General features: G+C 59.7%; 1 protein-coding gene across 1 annotated transcript in view; it reads right to left on the reverse strand.

Annotated features, from left to right (window-relative positions):
- The window catches only part of TMEM132E (transmembrane protein 132E), a 13,185-nt gene that overhangs the window by 1,425 nt on the left and 1,326 nt on the right, over positions 1-10,434 (reverse strand). Inside the window, exons 4-11 of the mRNA XM_015570768.1 lie at positions 10,178-10,425; positions 8,605-8,751; positions 8,151-8,343; positions 7,120-7,263; positions 4,564-4,769; positions 2,569-2,857; positions 1,505-1,696; positions 4-630 (exon numbers count right to left, since the gene is read on the reverse strand). Of these exons, the coding sequence (XP_015426254.1) occupies positions 4-630; positions 1,505-1,696; positions 2,569-2,857; positions 4,564-4,769; positions 7,120-7,263; positions 8,151-8,343; positions 8,605-8,751; positions 10,178-10,425 (2,046 nt within the window). The remainder of the gene's footprint in view (positions 1-3; positions 631-1,504; positions 1,697-2,568; positions 2,858-4,563; positions 4,770-7,119; positions 7,264-8,150; positions 8,344-8,604; positions 8,752-10,177; positions 10,426-10,434) is intronic.

Below are 10,434 nucleotides of genomic sequence, written 5' to 3' on the forward strand. Positions count from 1 at the left end.
CACCCAGTGGTGGGAGTGGTCCGTGCTGGTCTGGCCCTCGGGCGGGATGCGCTTGTGCCGGTAGCGCAGCACGAAGACCACGCAGTTAATGAGGAAGACGAGGATGGCGAGGCAGAAGACGCCCAGCAGCGCGTACATGCCGATCTCCAGGTCCGTCAGCCCCCGCTGGGGGCCCGTGGGCAGCGGCAGGAAATCTTCTGTGGGTGGCACCGCTGGGCTGGCGGTGACTGGCCCCGGAGCCTCGGGTGGGGCCATCCCTGTGCCCGGAGGGCCGGCTCCCCGGGCTTCGTCCTCGCCCCCACCCGGCCCCGGTTGGCTGGGGCCTGGGTAGTCGTAGGTGGGATCCTCCTCCTCCCGCCCAAAGTGCACCCGCAGGCCCACGGGGGTCATAGCCAGGACGCTCTTGCGCTTGGTCTTCTGGCAGCTCTCAGCGATGGTGAGCTCCGCGCGGAGCAGCTGCCCTGCCCCCTCTGCCTCAGCCACCACCAGCGGGAAGGCCCGGTCCTGGGTCACCGTAGCCACCCGCTCGTCCAGGCTGCTCACCAGCAGCCCATAGTCCCGGGGGCTGTAGAGGGAGAGTGGAGCTGTGGTGCCGTCACTGTAGGAGAGCCAGAGGCTCAGGAGGGCTTCCTGGAGGAGGAGAAGGGGAGAGGCGTCAGAAGCTGGTCCAGGCTGGCTTCCCTGTTGGATGAGCTTTGTGAGGGCAGGGACCCAGGTGTCTGGCTCCCGGTTGGACTCCCAGGGCCGGATGTGCCTGGCAGGTGACAGGTGTTCAGGAGTGACTGACTGGGAGGAATTCCTCTGCCCACCTCACCTTTCTCCCCTGGATGAACTAAAGGTAAGTTCTGCCTTGGGTCTCTCTCAAGTCCCTTTTGCTGCAGCACTTAGCCCACTTCTCCATGCCTGCCCCTGAGATCACCCTCATCCGACACTTGGAGATTGAGGACACACGCCAAACCCATTTCCCCTGTTGGTTACACTGGCCTCCCTGCAGGTGAGAAGGCAGGGCCCAGAGAGAAGGGATTGGCCTGGGGTCAGGGAGCGAGCGGAGGCAGCTGGCTTCTGGCTCCTGACTCCTGGCTTGGTGCTCAACACCCACCTTCTCATTCCCTGGGCTTCTGCCTGTCACCTTTCCACCTTTGCCTGCAGCCAGTGTCCTGGCATTTCGGGGGGTGGGGTGGGCTGTATCTGGGGCTCCAGAAATAGGTAAGTGTAATTCCTGGGGTACAGGCAGAGGTGATGGGCCCTCTGAGAATCTGAGAGGGGGAACCCTTAGCAGGAAGACCTCAGGTAGCAGGTGCAGAAAGCGAGACCTTGGCCAGACTCCCCATTCAGACCACAGTGGGGTGGGGTGGAGCAGGCACACAGGGCATGGAGGGTAGAGAGATCTTCCATTGCCTAATGCCCTAATTTTGGGGCGCTCGTGGCACACGGGCAAGCCAGAGCCCGCAAGCCCTCCTTCTACACTCCAAGCCCCAGGCTGGCAGGCGGGGCACCCAGTTACCTGCTTGAGGAAGCTGAGGGTTTGCTGGGCAGCGGCGGTGGCCAGGATGGTGTGGCTGCTCCCGGGGCTTGGCCGTAGGGAGAGGGCGAGGTTGGCCACCACCTGGGCCTGCAGCTGTGTGATGCTGACCTTCTCCTCTGTCACGGTCAGCAGCGTCTCCCCGAGCACAGACTCCGTCAGTGGGGACACCACCTGAGGCAGAGGGGGACAGGGGTGGGCGCAGGCCAGGAAAGCAGGACCCCACGGTCACCCATCAGGGGGAGTCCCGGTGCCACCGGAAGAGAGGTCCAGGGGGCGGAGCAGGCTGGGAGGCTCTGCCTTAGGTTTGCACCTGGGAACCAGGGTCCAGGGGTCTCTTGGGGGTGGGAGGGGCGGCGTGAGGGGCTTGCAGGAGCACAGATGAGAGAGATGGGCAGATGCAAAGGAAAACAATAGGCCCATACAGTGAGGAAATAGCAACTGATATTCCAACCTCAATGGGAGGGAGACGAAAGGGAGTGGTGGGGACTGTGGCCAATGGGAGAACTCATGCTCATGGGAAGGGGGACCAGTATTGACTAGCAGCGTACTCCCAGGTGGGAAGGCAGGCCGGGTGTCACCAGATTTATATTTTGTAAAACCAGAAATCTGGTTTTCTAAACAATGAGAAGCTTTCTAATTTTCAAATGTAGGATCAATTGTTTGTACGAGCAGATTCCAGCCCACGGGTCACTGTTCACCATCTCCCAGGTGGAGGATTTCCACTCGGGCAAATGTCAAGGAGGTCAGAGTTGAGTTCCTAGCTCCTGAGCTCCCTCTCCGGGCCTCTAGCTGCCTGAGCCCGCACCTGCTCTCAGGGACCACGCGGTGATGCGAGGTTGAGAGGTCTGGTCAGGCGTGGAGGGAGACCCTTCACCACGGTGAAGACAAAGGACCTTGGCCTCTGATGGTGGAACATCAGGCAGAGGTGCAGGCAGGGAAGAAAGTGTGTTTTGGGGGCCGAGACCATGGAATTCCTTTCCTAAGAACGTCTGCATCCTCTGCCCACAGGCAAACAGGGCTCCTGGCACTGCCCTTGTGCCTACCTTGAAGGGGGTGGCGCCCGGCTCCAGGCCTGCCAGCGTGCTGCTGTCTACCAGGCGTGCCACGCGGGGGTCACCCACCCGCATGAAGTCGCTGACCAGGTCGGTGACCTCCACCAGCCAGTCCGGGCCCAGCATGGTGACCACCTGGTCGGTGCCCTCGGACGAGGTCGTGTGGAACTGGGTGAAGACCTGCAGCGTGGCATGCTGGTACTGCAGGGTACAGCCGCGGCTGCTGCTCTGCCGCCGCTCCTCCTCCTCCTCGTCCTCGTCCTCGCTCTCCCGGGCTGACCTGGGTGGGGGCACAGGATCAGTGACCTGCACCAGTCCCTCCCTCCCCTGGCCCTGCTAGCCACTCCCAGGCTCCCGTGGATGGCAGTGTGCAAATAGCGAGCCTTGTCCCTGGCTCACTCCTGTTCCTGACCAGTGTGGAGCTGGGAGGCCCAGGCTCTTCCCTCCTAAAAAGGCACCTTCTTGGCCCTCCCTGGTCTCTCTGCCTCCACTTGGCTTCCCCCACGCCTGCGAAAAGCTGGCATCAAACCCTAATGAGTGCGACCTCTTTTCAGCGCTGAGCATGAGCCTGGCCCTGCTCTCAGCTCTGCGCTGGAGCAAAGGCGATCCCTTTACGGAGTGCCAGGAGCCGGGCTGGCTCGTCCTACGCTGTGTGGCAAACAGAACTTGTAAAGTGATCAACCTGGATGTTTAGCCGAGATTCACAAGCCAAATGTTGAAGGGGCGGCTTGGGTTTCTCTTGCTGCTCATAGTGAAATGCAAAAAGGAGAGAGAAAAACTGAGGGAAGAGCTGGTGAGCAAAAGGGACCCAGGACATGATGGTCTGGGGAATGCTCCGCCTACTCAAAATTACCCACAATGCAAAACGCAAGAGAGTCACCGTGTGGCTACCGCTTTGCTAGTGCTTAGAAGAATCAAGCACTAGAATATTCATCCATACAGAGGGTGCTTTTACCTGTTAACAAATCCAAGCCTCACCACAGTCCTGTGAGGTAAGTGTTAATGTGCCCATTTTACAGATGAGGAAATGGAGGCATGGAGAGGTTATGTGCATAGCCCTCGGTTGCCCAGCTGGTAAAGAGCCAACTGGTTGTCTGGCTTCAGAGTTTACTATGTCCTCACTACTCAAGGCATCACCCAGGAGCTGGTCCAAAATACATGTGCTACGGACAAGATCCGCAGGTAAGCCGAGTGCTCGTTCAAGTTCAAGAGGCTCTGGTCCACCCGGCCTTGCCTTTCCAAATCCTGCAGAATTGAACTGAGCCCAAGTCTCACTCGGCCGCCTGCTCCTCTCCCTAGCCCCGCCCCTCCTCCTCTTCCCTGCTGGCTTTTCTCTGTAGCAGCCGTGGTGGGTGAATGGGGTGCGCTGAGTGCAGATGGCCATGCCCCGCAGTTGGGTACTCAGGTGTGTGAGCCTGCCCCCCAGAGAGCGGACCCAGTGTGAGTTAGTGTGTACCCAGCTGATGTGCTTACAAATGTGCCTCGTGTGCCCAAGCTGGGGCACGTGTGTGTGGCTGTGTGTGCTCCTGTGTTACTGTGTCTGCTCCATTTTGTCTGCTGTTGGACTGGTCTCTCACCCTGTTCCCCAGACAACTCCTTTCCACTCATCCTTTTAGACTTAGCTCAAGAGTCACCTCTTCCAGAAAGCCTGGCTTGACTTTTCCCAGAGGGAGAGGTGGTTCTCTCCTTTGTGCCACTCAATTCCCTGCTTCCTGCATTCACCATGCTCTGTGGCATATACATGATGGCTTCCCGGGTGGACCCAGAACTTGGTTGAGTAAGGCACTGGCCACATTCATCTCGCATCTCAAGCACCTGCCAGTGCCTGGCACATAGTAGCTGCTCAGTAAAAGTTTGTTGAGTGCATAACCAGCCCGCAGACTGTGTACATCGAGGCCCTTGGGCACACATGCAGACCAGACCGTGTGCCAGGGCTGTGCCACCCGCGAGAGTCCCGAGTATCTGCCGTGTGTGGAGGGGCTGTACCTCCGGTCGGGGAGGATGGGTACCCTCCAGCCCTTCACTTGGCTGAGGCGGGCGTCCGAGAGCTCGATGTGCAGGGGCAGCTTGGGGACCCAGACTGTCATTTCCAGGGGGGCACTGAGGACGTCGTAGCGGAAGGTGACCCTGGCATTCATGGACCCGCGAGACTCCTTTCCGCTAACAAACACGTAGTCACAGCTGCTGGATACCTGGGGAGGGGAGGGAGGTTGGTTGGCATGTCTTGCCCTACAGGTCATCCTGCGGGACAGTGCAAGGAACTGCAGTCTGACAAGCAGGGCCAGAGGCTGTTGGAGAGAGAAAGTACCAGTCACGTGAGGCTGAAGGGGAGCAGGGCAGGGGGGAGAAGGCACCTCCTCATTTAATTCCTCGGGGAGGTGTCGGCTTCTGTGTCCCCGCCTCCATCCTGTGTTTCCAGAGATCATCTCTCAGGGGCTACTGTGGGAGGTGGATGCAAATGCCTCCACAAGGGCAGCTTCTGGGGCACCAGATCACACCCCGGAAGAGGCTTCAGGCTGAGCGTCCTTGGGACTGGATCTCCTCCCCCCATGACTACCTGGGCAGGTGCCGGCAGGAAGAGCCCTTCACTGCACCGAAGCGCAGCCTGTCCTGAGCAGGACCCAGGTGCTGCACTGAGGCAGGAGGGGGTCAAGGCGGGGTGGGGGGTGGGGGGTGGGGGGTGGGGGGTGGGGGGTGAAGGGCAGGACTTGGCTCCTCCTGGGCCCCTCTGGAGCAGCAGCCCCAGGAAACGGGCTCTGGTTAATTTCAGGCGAGGGGGCTGCTCCAGCCTGGGGAGGGAGTGAGGGAAGGAGAGAGGGGAAATCAGGACCGGAGGACCTCAAGCCCAGACCAGCGGATGACTGCCACCACGGGCCGCAGCTTTTGCAAGTGCATGCCCCTCTGGATACCAACTTGCATCTTAGAGCTTCCCCGGATGGGCATAGGCCTGCTGAGCACCTCTGGGGGGCGGAGACCTGTGCCCACTCACAAAGGTGTCGCCGCCGGGCCTTCAGATGCAGATGGGTGTACGTGTTACACGTGCCCACACACACACCTGGACTGAACACTGTGTGCAGTGTATTTAGGTGCTCCAGCTGGCGCATGCCCGTGGGTGCACATCCTCACGTTTGGATGCAGCCTGTGGGCTGATCACAACTCATTTGTGGAGATGAGCCCGGGGGCGTCCCAAATTCCTGCTCGCTCTCTTAACCGTCTCAGAGGGGCAGGAGGGGGGAGAGGGACCGCAGCCCTGCCAGCGATGCTCATTTCCCACTTCGGGAGGCGGAGCATCCCATCTGAAGGCTGGCAAATTCCACTTAGAATGTTGGCAAACTCCAACCGGAGTGTATTTCATTGAGAACGGAAACAAGTTCCATTTAGAATCTTTGCTAATTCCCTTTGGTACCTCAGCCATCACGACTTTGTTCTGGTCCCTCTGGGGCTGGGGTGGGGGTGTCTGGGCAGCAGGGAAAGGTGCCGGGCTCTTGGGAGCAGGCCCATTCTTCCTGCGCCAGCCGCCAGCCGTGGAGGGCCCGTGGGCCTGGCCAAGGCTTCTACTCCCAGGAGGTGAGGGGGGTGGGGGACCACGCCATCTGCTCTAGCGCACTTGGAAGGACTTCTTCTTGGATGGGGGATAGCCAAGGTGAGCTCCAGGCTCCCAGACCTGGAGGGACCCAGGGCAGGGTTTGGAGAGAGAGCGTGCACTCCAGGTTCGCCCCAAGGAGCCAGAGGGAGCCACCCACATGCCTCTCCTCCCGCTCTCCTTCAAGCTGGAAGATTGACAAGAACAGGGAACAGGTTCCGGAGTCGAACTGCTGGCTGGACACCCTCCTGCATTACTGCCCGCTCTACTGCCTCTGACCACTATCCAAGGCCACGGGCAAATCTGGAGGCCCTCCTGGGGAGGTGGCAACTGGGCCATTTGAGTCAGATCAATACCCTTTTTGCTAGGCCATGGAGGACCCAGGGCCCAGGGTGGGGGTCTCTGGGGAGGAGCTCAGGGAGGGGCCTTTGGGAGTTGGAGGAGGTTGGGGTGTGTGCCCAGAGGGGTTGGGTCCTTCCTTGTACAACCCTCACTCCTGGCCTAACTCACATGCTTCTGGAAGCTTCCTCCCTGTGCTGTGTCTCCTCCACTTGGAGCCAGCATCCAGGTTCAGAGCATGTCTCTCAGGCGCCCACCCCCTGCCCCCTCGTTGCCTTGCCCAGTATCTGCCACACACCAGGGGCTCCAGAACCTCTTTCCAGATTGGATTGACTTCAAGTTGTCAATGTTGCCTTCGCCCCGTGGTCTGCAGGCAGTCTCTTCCCCATTCCTACAGGCAGCCCTCCGGGGCTGGCAGGCAGTGCCCAGGCCTTTCCCTCACCTCACTCAGGCTGAACGAGGGATGCCCACAGCTCTTTCCCACTCCTGCTCCCAATCCCAAGTCTTCTTGCCTGCCGAGGGAACCTACACGGGATGTGAACGCCCCTCTGGCTTGGGGCTCCCCTCCCCTCGAAGGTCTAAGGCCTTCTTCCCAGGGGCCCCGCTGCCAGGAAGCTCACCTTGATGATGTCCTCATTGTCAGACTCACATTCCACCAGGGCAGAGACATCTAGGACGAGGCCGGTCACTTCGATGGCAATGACCTTGACAGGGATGGCCACCGTCCGACCAGTCAGGATGGCCGTGTTGATGATCTCGGTGTCCTGTGGGGAGGAAAGGGGGGTGGGATCTGAGCCAGGTGCTTGCAGATCCCTCCTCTACCAGGACACGCCAGCCAAGGTCCCGGCTCCCGACTGCCCCCACTTGTCAGGTGTGCACCCTTCCATGGGGACACCTGCGCACATGTGCAGGGAGGTGCGTCCACCCAGCCTCGCACCTTCTCAGATGCTCAGCTCGCTTGGTCTTCTGCAGTAGCTCCCATGGTCTACCTCCCCCTGCTGCCAAAAAACAACCATTCCCAGTGCCCTCCCATCTTCTCTCCAGGCCTTCCATGCTCCCCAGGACTCGCTGAGGAAAGTCCAGCACATTTGCCTGGCCATTCAAGGTGCTCCTAGGCTGGCCCCAGCCCATCATCCCAGCCTTATCACCCCAGTGCCCTCTTCCTAAGCCCATTGCTCCCTTGGACCAACCACTCACATTCCCATCACTGCACCTGCCTGCATGGTCCCCTGACTAAAGCACCCTCCTCACCTTCTCTGATTGTGTGAGCCCTTCCCCACATGTCCTTCAAGGTTCAACTGCATGGCCACCTCCTCCAGGAAACATCCCCCGAGTGGTCCCTCCATGGGTGACTTCTCCCCCCTCAGTCCCCCTCAGCATCTGCTGTCCTACTCCAGCACCAGGTGGAGTGCTGCCTGCCTCCTGTGAGTGCGTGTGTACACACACACACACACACACACACACACACACACACATATACACACACACAGACACACGTTTACATGGTCCAGGAGACAATCATGCACGCAGACACTGGCTCACGGGCACATGTGCACTGACCTATACGCACACTGAGCCGTGCACATTCCCATCACACATGCATCCAGGATGGACACACGCATCCACCGGCCCGGCCCCCTGCCCTGCTCACCATGGCCAGGGGCAGGATGGCTTGCACATCCCGCTGGATGACCGTCAGCTCGGTGACCGCCCGTTCCAGGTCGGGCAGAGCACCATGGCCGCGGTAGTCGATGTGCCACATGATCCTCCGCTTGACCGACTGGCTGGTGAAGTTCTCCATCTCAAAGTCCAGCTGCAGGATCTCCAGGGGCCCCTGGCCCTCCCTGTCAGGGCAGGAAGGAAGGAGAGCCGGAGAGGAAGGGCTGGGAGCGGATCTAGAGCTCTGGAACCCCAGCCCCTCTAGGCAGCCTGGCCCTGGGGCCCTCCGAACCTCCTCCAGCCACCCGAGGTGCCCCGCCTGGACTCAGAGCCCCCACAGACTAAGCCCAGCCCTTCCACAAGCCTGGCCTCCTCCACCAAGGACTCCCCCACCCCCCAGGGGCCTGTCCTGCAGAAAGGTGGGCAGAGGTGCCACCTCGACTCACCACGGGGGCAGGGGTGAGCCCAGGGCCCAGGCCACATCCACGGTGGCCGTTGAGTGCTTTGCCCCAGTCAGCAGCTCCGAGGTCACGTGCCACTGGCCACTCCGTGACTTGGTGCCTAAAAGGGTCACGCCCTTCTTGGCCTTCACCCTGGGACAAAGAGGGAGGAAGGAGGAGGAGAGAGTCAGCCTGGGGCCCAACGACTGCCCGCCTGGTAACAGCCCCTAGGCTGGGGCTGGTCGCAGGGGGAGCAGGTGAGTCAGTCACCCTGGGCCCCAGACACAAGGCTGAGACTAATCTGGGGAGTATGGTATCACGTAGCTACAACCCCTGACCCTCAGAGGAAGCTGCAGTCAGCTCCGCCCTATCTCTGCTAAGCCTTGCCCTATCGCTCCTTACACGCCTTAGCGACAAGGGCCTCGCACACACCCCATTCCATTTTCAGGGAGCCCCTAAGGACTAGAACCCCTTCTCTATGTTTAGCGGAAATATGACAACTATGGGTTCTGCCGGGGCAAGAGAGAACAACTCTGCTCTTGGTTGTAGCCGCTCTTCGAAAGCTGGGAAGGTGAGCAGGTTTCTGAGCTCTCTTTTCTCTGGGCCTGACATCTCTAGTTCCTCTAATCGCTGCTTTTCCCAGTTTCAAGTCACTTGTATCTCAGCCACCCCCCCTCGAGACACTGAACATATATGGTGTAGGGTCCTATACTACCTACTTCAGCTGTGCTCTAATGAATGCCGACTGAAGTAGAATGGTCATCACCTCCCTAATTCTATATGCGCTATTCCTATTAATGCAGCCCAAGATCTCTGGTGACTGACTTAACTCCTATTCACATTCAGGTATCAATCGCTGAGTCAGATATGATCCTTTCCCGAAATATTTGAGTTTTAAGTTCACTCAGGAGAGGGGGCAAGACTTAAAGAAGTCGGAAGCTAATGGTCATGTTTCGGGTCCTCTTGCTTGGGGTAGCAGGGGGCGTTTTGGTGGGGCCTTTCCTATGAATCCTCCAACGTGGCTCAAACCGTGGATGCCTACTGTGAGCCATCTTCATGTTTGTGGGGATGTGATTCTGTTTAAGGCATTTCTGAATGGTGACCCGAATCCTCCTCCGGCTACAGAAAGAGCTGGATCTCCTGAAGCTTCCTCCCGACTCTAGGACTGGACAAATGTCCCAACACACACACACACACTCCTGCTCATTGGCTCCCAGCAAGGAGCTGCTCTCTGGTCTCCATTTCTCCGCTTTGGCCTCAGTCTCCTCATCTGTGAAATGGGACTTTTGCAGCAGCTAACGTCTAAGGGCCCTTCCAGCCCCAGTTCTCTCCTTTTGGACATCCGTGCTGGGGAAAACGGACATTTCTCCTTTACCGGGATGTCATTTCTGAGAGCTACGGAGGCAGGGCGGGGATTTCTGTCCCCACTAGACAGATGAGACCACTGAGGCTCAAAGAAGTGCCATGTCTTCCTGAGGTCCATCGAGTGATAAGTGGAAGAGCTGGGATTAGGAGGCTGGACAGGCAGGCTGGGTGAGGCCCTACAGAGGGAAGCCAACCCTGACCCATGAGCGCCTACCTGAGTGTGAAATGCTCCACGCTGGGGCGGGAGGGGGAGGAGGAGTTGGGGGCCAGGTAGAGGAGGATGCTGAGCACTTCCCCCGGCTTGAGGGGCCGGTCGGGCAGGCGGATCATCAGGTTGCTGTCCAGCCTGTGCTCCTGCAGGGTCCTCCTGGGGGGCGGGCGGAACAGGCTGATGCTCCCTACGCGCAGCAGCGGGTGCTGGGTGGGGCTCTCCGCCCGGGCCCCCACTCCGGCCCCAGCCCCCCGCCAGGT

Source organism: Myotis davidii, unplaced genomic scaffold (genome assembly GCF_000327345.1).
Source record: "Myotis davidii unplaced genomic scaffold, ASM32734v1 scaffold327, whole genome shotgun sequence".
Classification (NCBI taxonomy): Eukaryota; Metazoa; Chordata; class Mammalia; order Chiroptera; family Vespertilionidae; genus Myotis; species Myotis davidii.